This window comes from Papilio machaon, chromosome 24 (assembly GCF_912999745.1).
Source record: "Papilio machaon chromosome 24, ilPapMach1.1, whole genome shotgun sequence".
NCBI classification, from domain to species: domain Eukaryota; kingdom Metazoa; phylum Arthropoda; class Insecta; order Lepidoptera; family Papilionidae; genus Papilio; species Papilio machaon.
In genome coordinates this window covers 1,122,875-1,140,401 of record NC_060009.1, presented here as the reverse complement: position 1 = coordinate 1,140,401, position 17,527 = coordinate 1,122,875, and the positions used below count along the sequence as shown (strand labels likewise).

Here is a 17,527-nt window from a genome sequence, read left to right as displayed (position 1 = left end):
TAAGCAGGTTAATATTTTTGATATCACCATGTCATCATCAATGTTTTGTTTAAGATTATTTAATCTCATTCTCAAGTTTTCTATATCTGTGATTAACTGTGACATTGTCTGGTTTTCGAATTTGAAGTTAAAGAAATCTTGTAATAAGGAAGACTTGTTTCTTTCTTCAGATCCTTCAAATACTGCACATAGCTTATTGTACATTTCATGTGCATTTTTGCAATTTATGATGTGACCTTTTAGTTTTCTATCTATGGAGTTCAATATCAATTTCTTTACCTTAGCATCCTTAGTTTGGAATTCTGGTTTTTCTCTCCGTTCTGAGTCTGTTTCTTTCAACACTTCCGACAGATTTGATGCCGAAATATGTATATTTAACTCAAACTTCCAAATGTGAAAATTGTCTGAATTTGTAAGTTTTTCTATGTTTTCGTCTGTGTTATTCATTTTGTCTTTTTATTTATTCTTTTATGCACTGTTTTCTCTGGGCAGCCTGGGCCCATAACCTGTTATTAATATTATTTTATTGAAACACACCGTTTACTTTTTGTTAGACATTTTATTGTAACCACAAAGACAAACCATAGTGTAATGACGCTACTCTTAATAGGGATGTACCCATTGACATTAATAGGGATGTACCCACTAACAGCTACTAGTCTCAGTAACTACTGTTTTGGTAACTTTTAGGCCATTCAAACAGAAGACAGCAGAAATCTTAGAAAACCCGGCGATCGAATGGTGTTAATATAATTTATTTGCTATTTATATTTACTAGCGTAATAAATAAACGTATCACAAATTAAATTGCGTAAGTAAAGACAAGGAAAAATATGAAGTTCAAGTACTTAAACTATGTAATCACGGAAAGTTGGAACTACAGAGATTAGTAAAATTTACTTGCTTCCATCCAACTGTAACATCTTATTAATTAAACCATATTACATCAACTGATATAACAATAACGGTGTAAGAAGCTTGTTAGTACGTTGTTCATTATCACTTTTCTTTTAAATTGGTACAATTTTAATCGTTATGTGGCAACATAACTCTGTTACACCGTGTGGTAATTTGTAGCGTATCGCCGTACGTCGTCAATAACTCGCTACGAACCCGGGGCGTGTTCTCAGCAACTCGTAAAATTGAAAGAAACCGACCGGCTAACCTTGCTAATAACATCAAGGAGCATTTGTGCCTCTCTCAGGTGTCATATTGAAGTGCTATCGTCGCTTCATCTAGTCACACCCCAGTTTAGTAGATCGTGAATTTGCGTTTCTGCCGTTAGACCTATATTCCGTCGCGTGGAGTGTTACAGGAGTTGGTGACTGAGCTAATGTTGTGCAGTGTTGAATTCAGTGCGAGATCCCGCGTACATTGATGGGCGGCATTTTGTTGTCGGAGAGGGCGGCAAAGCGGCCGCACGGGCGGGCACTTGCTTCCTGGAGGGTCTACATTAAAATCCGTCACACTGGAACTGATGGAATTGGAGAATATTGTCGCGAACACTGTCTACTTAAAAGCCAGAGAGGGTATGTATTACAAATTTAATTAATATTCATAAATTATTCTATATTCAAAATTGTATGTGCGTTAAGCGCGAATCATATGTAAACAGCAGGTGATTGACCCGACTGTCGATTGTTTATTTCTACATTTCATAACTTGGAACATAAAATATAAATTAAACATACCAATATATTATTAGGTTGATAATTATTTTGATTATTAATTAATTAATCAATAAGAAACATTTGATTAAAACCTATTTCAATTGTTTTTAAAAATGTAAACAAGTATATCATTATATACAACAGAATTTGTGTATATAAGTAATTCTTATGTTAACATGTGTAAGATATGGGAACCATTATTCATAATGATCACATGTTTATCAAAATAAGAAAACTATTTTGACAGGTACAAAAGTAATTAAAGATATAATCATGTTAATATTATAAATGCAAATGTTTAGATGGATGTATGGATGTTTGTTTGAAGGTATCTGGGAAACGGCTGAAGGGATCTTGATGAAATTCGGTACAGATGTAAAACATAGCCTTGAAGAACACATAGGATACTTATTACGTTTTTTTAAATTCCGCGCGGACGGAGTCACGGGCGACAGCTAGTATTATATAAACATATAAAATATAAACATGATATGTATTTACCACATTGATATTTTATTTTTTTACTTTAACATAGATGGAATTAACAATATTTATTAGTAATAACTAGTAGTTTTTACAACATATATTTTATTATTTATGAGGTAGGTAATCTATGGTTTTGGTCCTGAATAAGTGAGAGTAATTTTCCACTATAAGCGAGAAACTTTGGTTAAAGAGAAACATTATTAAGTGTAAAAAACTGAACTTGTTTAATAACAATAATGTCCATACGTTGAAACACTACAAATTATTACAGTTTTCTTTATTCCATTTTCTACATATATCTATTCATACTTATTTGAACATCATGTGAACTGCTTACATTTCATATATAAAATGTAAATGAACACATTTATTTGATAAGGAATATACTAGAACAAAGAATTTAAAACTAAAAACCTTAAAAAATGTACTATAACTACTCTTTTACATATAATTAATAAAATATATTATTAAAAGAAGTCCCTTTAGGTATGATTCAGAAGATACTGGCCGTGTTTAAATGTAAATTGACAGCAAACTAAGATTATAAAAAATAAAAGAAAGCTGTTATCAAATTCTAATAACAATTGTGTTATCTTGTTATTGTTACGTAAAGCACTTAAGATAACATACCAAGCATCCTGCATGGCTCTATGTTGATACAATTCTTCACTTTTGTACTTTCCGGTAAACTTTTTCATTGATATGGATTTTGTAGAAACTTATTACACTTGTTTTTCTTTATTTTATAATGTTGGATATTTATCTTACTAATATTATAAATGCGAAAGTTTCGATGGATAGATGTTTGAAGGTATCTCAGGAATGGCTAAACAGATCTTGATGAAATTTGGAACAAATGTAGAACACAGTCTGATAAAACACATAGGCTACAAATTAAGTTTGTTTTTTTAATTCCGCACGGATGCAGTTGCGGCCGACCGCTATCTTCTTTTATATAAAACCTCTTGCACATATTAAATTGGCTCTTACTGCTAGTTTTATATGTTAATTGCTCCATAAATCACATAACATGATTTACGTTACCTACTTGTGGCCAATTCGAAAACGATAAACTGTTAACATTCCCCATTAATGAGATATAACGATAGTTAGTTTGAAGTAAAATTATTGTATTTTTTTTAATATATTGAAAAAGCTAGACTACGATTCCATCCGATGAAGTGATGATGTGGTCTAAAGATGTTACGCGTTAGCTTTGTAAATGCCTATTCACTTCTTTTGAAGTACCCCCACGTCGAACTTGGAAGGAAGAACTGATGCCAGCAACTTATGCCAATCCTTTGTAGCACGCAGAAGGAACGATGATACAAACCTTATCAGTATCGGTCAAAGTCCTCTTAAATGAAATATATGACTGATGTAGTAAGTTCAAATCAAAGGAATGTCATTGGTTTCTTAATTACAGGCTATCCTAGATAAGAAGACAAGGTATACTGATGTTATGTAATTTATATATATTAATAAAATTGGAATGTCCGTATGTAATATGGAGAAAAAAAATTTGTCTGTATGTCTGTAACAGCTGGACCGATTTTGAGGGAACTTTGCACGAGGATATATTTATGGGCTTTTTTCTATATTTAATTCTGCGCTGACGAAGTCGCGGGCAACCGCCAATATTCAGTAAATTTATTTGTTATTTGCTAGAGATATTACCGATAGGTATTACAGTCAGTCCCATATGCAGAGCTTGCATGGAGGAAAACACTGTTCCATGTTCAACCACGCTGACCAGCAGCGTTTTACACGTTTAAGTACAGTCTCAGAGATCATCCAGCAACAGCATCAATCGGTTGCTACGGTTCTTCGGAGAGCTGAGGAAAAGATTCCTTAGAAGCGCTATTTATAGCTACAAAAAGTAGCTTTTGCCTGCGACTTCGTTCGCGTGGAATTAAAATAAAACAAAAGACCAAATTTCATCGAGATCCATTGAGCCATTCCTGAGATACTTTCTAACGAATATCCATCCATTCATTTAAACATTCTCGTTTATAATACTTGAAAAGTAAAGTAAGTCCTTAGACCATTTTTCCACTAGGACGAATACGACGACAATATTAAGCATCATTTCCAATGGCGTCGACGATATTACACAAATATCAGTCGCTCGCAGTCACTAGTTAGTAATTCTTTAGTCATTGTTTAGTCCTATAGTCAGAGTTAGTCAATGTAATTTGATGAGAAATCTAGAATAAATATAAAACGAAGTTCTGCTGCAAGTGCAGTGATGCACGGCGAGTGTTCAGATCGTTGTCTCAGCCGCTTCATGCATTACAATGCAAGCAGCAAGGGCGCGCCCCACTTGGCGTCCTATTGAAACTTCTCTATGACGTTCGTATTAAAAGATTCAAAGTTTACGGCGACTCAGGAACATATGTGAATCCAAGCGTTCGGTTTATTGCGTGTAGGAATGCTTATTTTTGAAATCCCTTTACAGCAGACGTGTCAAACTCAATTTTGCAGATGGTCATATATTAAATTTAGAATTCGTAGGTTTGAAAAAAAAAGGGCCAGATTGAAAAAAATGGACTGAATGATTACAACATTTTATTTATTAAATTAGAATCGAATGAAGTCAAAGAAAGTAAAAGCTTTAAAAAACATGATTCTTCTTTCTATGCCACATTGAGATCGCGGGCCGATCTTTGACATGACTGCTTTACAGTGTACCCGTTTATATCCGGTAGGTCCTACTTAAAATTATTTTTCTATTAGCGCCGAAATTTATAATTATTTTTTCTCGTTGTTCCATTTTCAACATAACCTTTTCGGTGTACCCCATCTAAGATTTCTTCTTTAATTATAACCTTGCCATCGTACAATTCCGCTGGATCTCCCGTGGATCTCATGGTATTAGACCAATTTGGGAATCACTGGTTTAGCGTGTCGTGTGATCTGAACCGTTATTAAGTTTGGATATAACTATAATAAGTCGAGATATCATATCAATTGTTATTAGTATGGTCTCATGATGCGTGGACGGATCAGTTTTGATACACTTTTATGCTTGAATATCTGTTTACTTATAGTGTTTGATACTAGTGTTGTTTTGAACTTGAGCTTCCACTGTAGAAACATACACAAAACTACATACATCATAGGATATATTTTATTAAGCACTAGCTTTTACCCGCGACTCCGTCCGCGCGGAATAAAAAATATAAAACGGGTTAGAAATTATCCTATGTCATTTTCCTGGTTCTAAGCTATCTGCCCACCAATTTTCAGTCAATTCGATTCAGCCGTTCTTGAGTTATAAATGGTGTAACTAACACGACTTTCTTTTATATATATAGATATAGATTTAAAATTTCACTCAAACTATGGGATATATAGTGTTCATATAAATTTCGCAGTGGTTTACAAAACACTGATTATTACCATTTGAGTGCTCGTTCACCGCAATTTTGCGGTAAGTAAAACATCTAAGCATTTTGCATGGTAATAAAATGAAAAAGATTTAAAGATCGTATAATATACATATAATATTTCTATTATACTAGCTTTTGTCTCCGACTCCGCCTATGTGTTCTTCCAGACTATGTTCTACATCTATGCTAAATTTCATCGATATAAGTTTCGCCGTTCTGGAGATACCTATTCATAAACATTCAAATTTTTTCACTTATAATATTAGTAAGATTCCAAATAAAGACCTAAACCCAGTATTTAATACGAATGTTAAATTTATTTCTAAACATTTTACTAATATTATAAATGCGATTGTTTAGATGAATGTATGTTTGTTTGAAGGTATCTTCGGAACGGCTTAACGGATCTTGATGAAATTTGGCACAGATGTAGAACATAGTCTGAAAGAACACATAGGCTACTTATTACGTTTTTTTTTTAATTCCGCGCGGACGGAGTCGCGGGCGATAGCTTCTTATTCATATTTTCATCCAAAAATTTGTGGAATTTGTGATATAGAGCGAAGTGAAATATACTACGAATAACTCATGTTATTTATAATGTTTTTATTCGGAATTATTTTACAATATACAAGTATATAGAAAAATACATAGACGATAAAAAAATTGGCTAACACTAAATAGCTAGCTATTTTTTTTAAAATCTATTCTGTATAGTTTTTATATTAACGAACAAGTTATGATATCTTTGTCTTTTAGCATTGGTATAAATTAACCGCTACCTGAACAATGAAATTTTCTTTAAAAAATCACATTATCTTTTTAATAGCGAGTTTTAGAGGGTGTTGCTTTTTAAAAACAAGATACAATTACATACAAGTACACGCCACAATTAGCAACATAACACGAGAGATAACGTCCATATTGCCGGGATATCGTGTTCCTGTTCTTATCAATTATTATGCGAGAATATTGTTACAAATCGTACACCCCCCCCCCCCGCGGTAACAAGGACGATTGATGAGCCATGTAACTGGGTCGAAACATCTGTACGAGAAATTGTCTGTTTTTATAATGAGATGTGTTTCGGAAAAAACTCACGACTACAGAAGAGTTTTTCTGCGGTTTATGCCCCCTATAGAGGTAAACCGATCGACGGAATTCGATCGATTCGGACGAAAATCTGGTGAGCTTCATGTAGTGGGTAACTCAACTAAATTGATGACCTGCTGGTCAGATCAGGTAACATAAATGTGAAGCAAGTGATCTGGCTCACAGATCAACTCAATTTGTACCTCCATAGAGTTCTGAATTGCACTTCGCGCTGTCACCTGGCAGCTCGCGGCTCGTCGGCTTACATAGGTTTAGTATATCGCGATAAATTGTGAGCTGTCAATTTAGTTTTTAAGCCGCAGCTCAACGGCTCAAGTGACTTGAACTTTTGAATTGGTTCAGAGTTGCGCGTCTACGCGCGACACGTAGAGTGGGATAAGGACAGGTAATGATAAACGAGGTAGACTTCTCAAGTTATAACTATGGTATAATATATCAATTCATTCTTGCATATCAGATCAGAGTATGCATGCTGTATGTAACTTAATGAATTCTTTAAAGGTCATTCAATTTATAGTTCGTAAGTTTCCTCTTATTTTTCCTTCTAGGTGGCCTGAACTATCTTCCTTCCTGTGTTTTCAAGAATATATTTAATATTTATTATTTAGTTTTAAATATAGGGTTTTTCAACAAGAACTTTGTTTTCTAAAACAAAATAAAACAAAGAGTTTAGATGAAGATGATTCAAATTTTTATTGTATTATGAAGAGAAAAGTTTGGCAATTATAAATGAAAAATAATATCTGGCAAATGTCCACCACGACCACGCTGACAGATGTCGATTCTTTCATCAAAGTTTGCATCAAAGCAAAATGGCGGGTCTATTTCGTTAATCACGTCAAGGATTTTGAGTTTTAAGGCCGCGATCGATTCGATTGGCTCCGTATAGATTCTGTCCTTAACATAGCCCCACAAACAACAATCTAGTGGTGTTAAATCACACGATCTGGCTGGCCATTTAACAGCTGAATTTCGGGAAATTTGGTTTGCAATAAATTGCACCATTTTCCTGGTGGATTTTAATTATTTTAATGCAATTTTCGAGCGAAATTGAATTCATTATAGCAATTGCCAAAGCATCTACTACGAATAGGTCAAAAAACTAAATGTCAAAACTGTCATATTGTTGGTGTGGCCCCAATTGAAAAACTAAGTTCTTGTTGAAAAACCCTATATTAGCTGTGTAACTTCGCATTGCATGTTACATTTATATTCAAGCAAAGAGATTACAATATGTCTTATGCAAGCGTTTTGATAATGAAATCAGACTTCTTACTAATATTATAAACTAGCTTTTACCCGCGACTCCGTCCGCGCGGAATAAAAAATAGAAAACGGGGTAAAAATTATCCTATGTCCCTTTCCTGGTTCTAAGCTACCTGCCCACCAATTTTCAGTCAGATCGAGTCAGCCGTTCTTGAGTTATAAATAGTGTAACTAACACGACTTTCTTTTATATATATAGATGTGATTGTATGGATGGATGTGTGTTACTATGTATATCTACAAAGGCTCAATTGATCTCGATGAAATTTGGTATAGATGTAGAACACAGTCTGGAAGAACACATAGGCTTACTTTGATCCTGGAAATGAATACGGTTATACGTTTGGTGAACATAATTGCTCGATAACTGCAACGTTTCGACATATTATATTGAAATAAGTTAATAGAATCCAAAACATGTTAATCTTAAGTTAATATAGAATCAGAAACATGTAAACTTAGGCTAACTTTTTATATAAAAAAAAATGCCACAGCTATTCTACAACAATTTAACCTGTTTCTTTTTAATTCTGCGCGGACGAAGTCGTGGGCAAAAACTAGTAATGTACAAATTGAGTACTCAAAATCCACTGGAGACCTTGAATCAAGTGGCTCTAAGATGTTCGGTCTAAGCGTACTTTTCGCAACCCGATTAAGTTGTAAATCTCAAGGGCACAAGAAAAAACTAGTTGTGTGTTATCTCGTACTTACTCATTACTTATAATATTATAAATACTAAAGTTTGTAGGTATGTACTATATTGTTACGAGATAACTCCAGAACAGCTAAACGGATGTGGAACAAAAATTGATTATCTAGAATTATACATACATATTTATACATTCTGTCTTGGGAATATGTATGATTCCTGTGGGTAACAATTGTTTTTTTTTTGCTTACTTAATAACCTCGTAAAGAAAAACAAACAGATTTTTTAATTCGATAAAGTTCGCACAATCCATAGTTTAAAATTAAAAACTTTCCGTGAAAAATAGATCAATCTTGTATAAAAAAAAAGTTCCTGATATCCCTCTAATTGTCTTTGAACGAACGGAGACAGCAATTTTAATATCAAACGCATATCACAGTCACAAAGTGGCCGGTAATAAATAATAACATGCGAATGTAACTAGAACTAATTGAGATCTAAGTTATCCAGCGCGGACATAAATAACGTCTGTCTGTATGTAGACAAGTATACAGATTGTCTTATTCTATTAAACAAATGTATATGCTCAGTCCAAGCTTTATTGTCAACTAGCTTTTCACGCGACTCCGTCCGCGCGGAATAAAAAAAATGCACACAAGATAAAAAAAGTTCCTATTTCCGTCTCCTAGTTCTAAGCTACCTCCCCATCAATTTTCAGCTAAATCAGTTCGACCGATCTTGAGTTATAAATAGTGTAACTAACACGACTTTCTTTTATATATACAGAGATAATAGATTTCATTTACGACGGTTGGATTGGTTATTGATTTAAAATTGTTAAACTAGAAATGGATCGTCCATTAAACACGTAAGGTGCGAAAGTGCGAAAATGATTACGAAATAACAATCATTTTTATATTTATCCTCTATTGGTTTGATTCAACATTTCCTTGTTTTTTTATAAATATATATTACAAGGTGGCAAACGAGCAAGCGGCCACATGAATTTACCGAAAAGGCGAAGCGACCGCTGCCCATAGACATTCGTAATTGCAGATGCGTTGCCTACCCTCAATCGACGAAGGAGGATACGCACAAAAAGAGAATATTTAACCTTCCTATGCATCTCCTCCATCAAATCCACCTCCCTTTCCCGTCCTTTCCTTATAAGAAAAGGGTGTGAAGGGAAAGAGGACTAAAATTAGGCCTCCGGCACCACACTCATCAGACGAAACGCGGAATTACTTCCACTTCACGCCTGTCTTCTGTGTGGTCTTATCCTTATGAAAGTATATAGATAAAAGAAAGACTAGTTATGGACTATCAGTGGCTAAAAGTTGAAATCTAGATTTAGTTTTCATAATTATAGTATGTTAAGATGTGTATTTAAGACTATGTCAGAACTATATCAAAATCGTTCGAATAGGAAGTTTGTGTAATGCTCGTATGTTTTTGTTATATTATTCGTTTCCTGCTTCATTCGTTCTCACGTATTTCTCGCTATTCGAAGCTACTAGAGAGTATAAAGATTATGAAATAATTTATTGCTGTTTTCTGCGATCATGAAGCACATATGTGATCGTCCGGTGACGGCACCGACTAGTTTCGGACCCATCGGGGCATTTGCAGTGACTGCCTGTGCGAGACGCGACGCGACCGCGAAGTCCTCAAAATAAACACTCGCCCTGAAGATGAACCCCCGACGGGTCCGAAACTAGTCGGTGCCGTCACCAGACGATCACACGTGAGTTAAGCCGTCCTTAATTAATTATTATGTCTCACGAAAGTTTAAACAATTTAAATGATGTACATATTTATAAATATACATATAAAAAATATTGGTTATAATTTTTCCGAGAAAAAGAGGGGATCAAGATTGACCTAGCAAGCGATGGATGGATTGCGTGAAACATCTTTCATATTCGTTATTACATTATTCTCTTATATACATATTCATTATTTTCTTAACATGTCATCACATGATTAAGAAAATAATGAATAACATAAAATAAGAAATTAACTAATGTTAGATCGGTCTGGTGGACGAACACTAGTACGCATACTCTACATAGAGTGGAATAAAGACAGTTTATCTGGTGGACTAAAACTGGTGCTCATACTCTACATAGAGTGGGATAAATACAGTTTATCTGGTGAACGAAAACTGGTGCGCGTACCCTACATAGAGTGGTATAAAGACAGTTGGTCTGGTGGACTAAAACTGGTGCGCATACCCTACATAGAGTGGAAAAAAGACAGTTGATCTGGTGGACTAAAACTTTTGCTCATACTCTACATAGAGTGGAATAAAGACACTTGATCTGGTGGACTAAAACTGGTGCACATACTTTACATAGAGTGGGATAAAGACAGTTTATCTGGTGGACTAAAACTTTTGCCCATACCTTACATAAAGTAGGATTAAAACAGAGATGATGTACAATATGATTTTGTACGTATGATGTCGCAAGTAGAACGATTATTATCTACACAAAAATAGACTATTATATGAAAAAAAGATAGCGTGAATCTATGGTATTTGTTCACCCCGAGCGGATACGATGTTATGTTTCTACAGTAATTGGCAGCAGTCATGCATAGGAGCTTGTTAAATGCTAATACCACGTCCCCTTATGGACATTTTTAGCCTTTTAACATGTCTAGCGTGTCTAATTGATTATTTATCTATACTTTACTTTCTTTATTAAGACAATGTTTCACTCAAACATTTGTTGATTACTTGAAATAGTTTAGTGTAGATTTCTCGTATTAATAATATACATTAAGTGACTCACTTTGTAGTCACTTAACGACTGTGCGACAGAATGTAAAACTTAATTTAAAATTGGACATTGGCTGTAGAATTAAGCCAAAACGTTAAGGTTTATAAATTATGAACTGACTCCACGTGTGCGAGATAAGACCAGAGAGATGATCGTAGTTGGTTAATAAGACGTTACTATGTTGACATTTATTTGCACATATTGTTTAGTGATATTAGGCCCGGATAATCCTAAATACCATAACAAAGAGAATTAAGGTCGTTATAAATAAATAATTACCCGCATGTTAAGTTGACGTTTTATACCCTGGGAATCCATACATACGTATGGATACTATAAATATAGATATAGACGATTAAGGTGGATTTCCACTAAACCTCTAGGATAAAAATATTTGTCTATTTTCGGATACCGATTTTGTAATTCTCTCATATAAAAAAAACAGATTATTATTCCATATACAAATGCATGCAATACGACTGTGCCACTTTCGTATTTTTATGTAATGCATTAACATTATTCCAGTCCAGCTATCAAATTCAATGCTTAATTGAAACTGGAAAAAAAAATCTATACTCGAGTGAACATAGTGTATTCCAGTGTGTAAACATTTTCCAGTTGTAATCCAGCGCTGTATTCGATCGCTGGAATGGAATAGTGTAAACCGAGCATTATTTTATAAATTAGTCGTATATCCGATTGCTTATCTGACATATCTAAAGTTGCTAAACTCTCGTATTTTGTTTAACTTGAGTCGATTAAATTGGTATGTGCCGCTATCAAATAGCCGATCGTATAACTAGAGTTATAAATCATTTGGTTTAGAATTGATCGTTGCTATAAATCAGATAGGTCTCTCGAGGTTATAGTGAGACAAATTTATCCGGCTATGTGAGAGACGCTTCGTGGTTAGTTCTGTCAGAAAGTATGTACGACTTAGGGTCTTTCAAGAAGCGAGCATACCCTCCTTTAAGGCCGGCAACGTGTTGCGGCAACACCGACCCCGGAGTTGAGTGGCCAGTGCGCACCGCGTAACCTTTATTGTACATTTATTTTTCTTTATTTTATCTTCTTGACGTTTTATTCATTTTTCTTTAATCAATAAAAAAAGTTCTTTAATTTTACTATAAATATTACTATCGAAGGCTTCAGCTCGTAAACACAACTCATCTGCAGTTCTGGTGTTGCGCAAGAGTGTCGTTGATCACCTCGATGTTCCCGCAGATAGTTTGTCCCCTACTCTTATAAAAAAGTGTAGTGTAAGACAAGATAGCTACACTACGACGAGGATCTTGTGGCAGTGACATTGATAGGGGTCGCTAATGAGCTATTGTAATTTACTGTCACTTATACTCACCGGGTCAGATTAGTTTGTCGGACTATAAACGCTTTCAGTGGGGTCTTATGCAACCTCTTTGTTGCAGTAAAGAGGTTGCCGATAGCCAGTACTGCTGTGCATTGCATAATTTCAATTGATGTAGAGATGTGCAACTCGGAAATATCGAATTGTCGATATTAATTTTATTAATTCCTTTACAGAGAGAATTTTTGATTCGTATTCTTGGAATGGCAAATAGATATAGTCGGACTTCTGTTTTTTTTTAACTGTATAAGTTTTAATTTTATTGTACACAAATAATTAGGAAATTGGGCATTATCTTTTGAATATCTATATTATCTATGGTATAAATTCATAAAGACGAAGATAAATCTTGTAATACGTAAACTTTCATGGCTTCAATTTCTAATTAATTACAAAGGTTTAAGCAAATCCAATTAACTCGATTTGTTGGGGCCTTAATTATATTTACTTCCAGATTAAGGTAACTGTAATTACGTCTGGGAATTGCTTGAGATATTACTTTGATATAGTACACAGATTTTGTTACAAGTAAGTCGTATTGTTATTTGTTTTACTGTAAGTTTCCACTGTCGAAACGTGTACAGAAATATAGCGCTATCTCTATGATTCTTTTAAAAAAAGAATGGAATACGAATAAGGTCCTATCAAGAATAAGTTATTTTTGCAGCTGTTTCGGTGTCTACTCACTATTACCTACAATGTTCTCTTCTGTTGATTTCAAAAATATATAAACAATTTTTAAGTTCATGTAACATTTTTTTTCATACATACATTCTGTACGAGTCACTAGGTCACTAATGCCTTTGCCTTTTCATAAAAAAAAAATAGAATTAAACACTGGAATTTTTCGTGAAGTGGTCGCTTGTAAAATTGCCATGTTGTTGGGTAGTGTAACATCAATAAAACGCTTTTATCGACGCTCACTCGCATTGCAATTTACAAACAAGCGGACCGATAAAACCGGTCGCCGTGACTGACGAGTGTTACACCCAATGATTCATTAGTTAAATGTAAAGAGTATCAGGTTCTAACTTCAATAAAATAAAAAAATTACAAACCAATGATAACACAGTAACTAAGAGTTGGCAGCACTCAGATAAAGAGAGAAGAGTTGCATTGGATATTTAAAAAGATCCATAGGCTAGATTCGTTTTACTTACACGAAGGTACTCCTGTATTGACGATTTAAATAACTTGGCACTTAGATTTAATTTTTAGTTGATTTGTGGCACGTTTCCCATTTGGTCGAGCCGATCGATCAATTAGCAATGGGAAGTTTTTTCCCAAAGGCCGGTCGAATCCATAAAATAATTCGGCTCAATGGGAAAAAATTTAATAACACCCGATGTGTATAAAAGTTTTTTACTTTCGCCTCATTTCCTCTTTGATGATTCGAATGGATACAATGAGTTTTGTAACAAAATTGTAAATGCAAAATTAAAAGTAAATTAGTCACAAATGTCTCTTCTTTTTTTTAATTCGACATTCAAAAAACACAGTATAAGAACTAAATATATTCAACGCCCGCCGTTTACATCTTAATTTATGTACACAGAAGGGTTCTAATCAATCGAGTGAAGTCAAACTGGAGCATTTCTTTGATGTGTGTCAAAATACCGAAACCGATAACCGAGTGACGCGTTCGGTCGCTCCCAATCTTAAGTCTTTCTACACACGAGAGTTTTATAGATACAATTTTCATGACACTATTCATGTCTCAACTATTTTTTTTTTTAAATATTAGGTCCTTACATATGAAATTGGCGTTTTGTATGGGAGGAAAAAAAGTCGAATATTTTTTAATATAATATATTTAATTAATCAAAGTATGAACCATTATTTTCTATGCACTTTTGCCATCTCATAGGTAGTTCATTGATCCCTTTACTAAAAAAACCAGTCGGACGGGAATCAATAAAATCTTTGAAGACGATTTGGACTGCCCCATCGGAGTTGAATTTTTTCCCTTGCAAGAAGTTATCCAAATTTCGAAAAAAATGGTAATCTGTTGGAGCAAGGTCCGGGGAGTACGGAGGATGTCTTAGACTTTCCAATTGAAGCTCTTCTAATTTAGTAGCCGTCTGTTACGCAGTGTGTGGTCTAGCGTTGTCGTGAAGCAGCAGTGGCGTGGAGCGATTGACCAGCCTAGGTTGTTTAGCCGATAGCTTTTCCATCATGGTTTGCAATTGCTGACAATAGACATCAGCCGTAATAGTCTGGCCAGATTTGAGAAAACTGTAATGAACAATACCGGCACTAATCCACCAAACGCTTACAAGTAACTTTTTTGGGGTTAATTTTCGCTTGGGGCAGGATTTGGCTGGCTGGCCAGGATCCAACCATTGCGCTGAGCGCTTCCGATTATCGTAAAGAACCCATTTTTCATCACAGGTAATGATTCGGTTTAAAATACCTTCATTATTGTGCCGGTTTAGTAATGTAACGCAACAGTCGACGCGCGTTTGCCGGTTTGCTTCAGTCAATTCGTGAGGTACCCACCTTTCAAGCTTTTTAATCTTCCCAATTTGCTTCAAGTGAATTAAAACAGTTTTATCACTAACATCGCAGCCTGCAGCTAACTCGGACGTGGTTTGCGATAGATCCGCTTTCAAAATAGCCTTCAACTCTTCATTATCAACTTGAGTCTCAGGCCGTCCACGGGGCTTGTTTTGCAGATCGAAATTTCCAGAACGAAAGCGTTGGAACCAAAAACGAACTGTGTTTTCTTTTGCAACACGACCGCCATACACATCATTCACCCTTCGAGTCGTTTCCGCAGCACTAGTGCCACCGTGGAACTCGTACTCGTAAATAATGCGATATTTTTAGTTTTCCATTTTGTAAAATGAGTGACGCAAACAGAAAAAAACAGAAGAAAAAAAACAAACGAATGACGGTCATCGAACCACAGATACATGAGTCTATAGCTGTACAAATTTGAATTTGGAATTCCTTACCAAAGAGGAGAAATTCGTGATTAAATTGGCCAGTACGAAAAACGCCAATTTCATATGTAAGGACCTAATATATTGGAACGAAGTTCCTTATCGCGCGTTGTGAAAGGGGGCTAGACGGAAAAAATTCTTACGAAAAGTTGTCACGACACTATTTGCTATAGTAAGTATGTTAACGACGAATGAGCGCTACTTCACCATGGCAACGACGTGACAATATATAACGAAAATTCAAAGAAATAAAATGTACTTCTTGTGAAGACTTAAGTTTTTTATTCATAGAATAAACATTGGTTCCTTCACTAATTAATAGAAAGGAACTTCGTTCCATCCGGGTGTCCCTTGACACCTCTCAAGTTTTTTTATTGATATAGAGTTAGTAAATAACTGTGTTTGTATGTATGTTTTTATAGATATAAATAAGATATTGATTTAATTTAGTAACTGCGATGGTATGGTCATATAAGGAGGAGGCCGTTGTAATACGTTGGAATAAAACCTTTCCCTTCCCGGTCGAAGATCCAGAGGCAGAGCCAAAACTAAATGGAAAGATGAAGTGCTAAAAGACATAAGTGTGTGCCAAGTCTTTGACGAAGATGCGACAGAGCGAAGTGAAAGAAACTGATTACGAAATCTAACCCCACCACCATGTGGAATACGAGTTAGGCAGAGAGAGAGAGAGAGAGAGTAACGTTTTAATTTAAAATACAGAACACTTCCATAGATCACCGACAACATCAAAGGGTTGCTAGCATTCTTTGGAAATTTGGGCTCGCTGGATTGAATCCCGGGTCCTGCTCACACGCAAAATTCGCGCCAGTCATGGAGTTGCGGAAATCGAGCTCTTACAACTAACTAAATTACTATATTTTGTAATGAATAAGTTTTGAATAATGAAATTTCAAATAATAAATATTCATTAACTTGAGAGAGACTCATGAATATTGATACCGCAATTGTAAGATATTGTTGGTGTTTAAGGCATGTTTAAAAGCCCTCGGGTTTTCGTGAATGTCGGTAAATATTATAGTTAGTTGATTTTAGATCTCGACTTACTTAGTTTATTTAGTATACATTATTTAGATATTTTAGATTTAGAATATCTTAAAATTAAATGTATCTTAAGTTGAAAACTGTTTTATTTATCCGTTTTAGTTGATAACAACTAAAACATTTCTTTTGACAACAATTAGGTACGTAATAATAAAATAGATCGTATTATTTATGAATCAGACGAATCCTAGAAATTTTCCAAAAGAGTTTTCCAAAAAAAAAATGTCAATTTTCCATTACGTAATCACTTTATCTGACCATTGCCATTTTTCTAATATTTTATTATTTTTTTGTCTTGAAGTTATCGTTTATGTGCGGCCTTAGTCGTTACGATACAGGGCAGGGTTGACCTTACGTGACCATTCGTGCGTAGTGCCATCCCTAATTCTGGCACATAAAATATACTATGTTACATATCAGTCGTATGCATGTAACACACAGCCGTGAAAGCTAACCTAAACAAACTTCTCTTACTGTGGGTTTCGATAATAGTGACAATACGCACATATTTATATTCCTCATCGTATTTTAGCTTCGCTTTCTGTTCGCCTTCGCTGTGCATTAGGTTTCGGATATCAGAAATGTAATCCAATATCTCTTATCTATTTAGCTCAATTTAGACGAGATTTTGACGAAATTGATTCGGGTTTATTTTAACTATTGGCATTTTTATTAGGCTTTATATTTGATTGAATTTTAAGTTACTATGATAAACGATTGTCGGTAGGGATTGCAATCCGGAAAAACGGATCCGGTAATCCGGCGGATCCGGCATCATTTAATGGTTACCGGATCCGG

General features: G+C 34.8%; 1 protein-coding gene across 2 annotated transcripts in view; it reads left to right on the top strand.

Moving 5' to 3' along the window:
• The first annotated feature begins 1,051 nt into the window (after positions 1–1,051).
• The window catches only part of LOC106707248 (G protein-coupled receptor kinase 2), a 67,562-nt gene continuing 51,086 nt past the window's right edge, over positions 1,052–17,527 (top strand). For both annotated transcript variants that reach the window (XM_045684082.1, XM_045684081.1), the window contains exon 1: positions 1,052–1,529. In XM_045684082.1, coding sequence (XP_045540038.1) covers positions 1,478–1,529 — 52 coding nt within the window. In that variant the 5' untranslated portion in view covers positions 1,052–1,477. The remainder of the gene's footprint in view (positions 1,530–17,527) is intronic.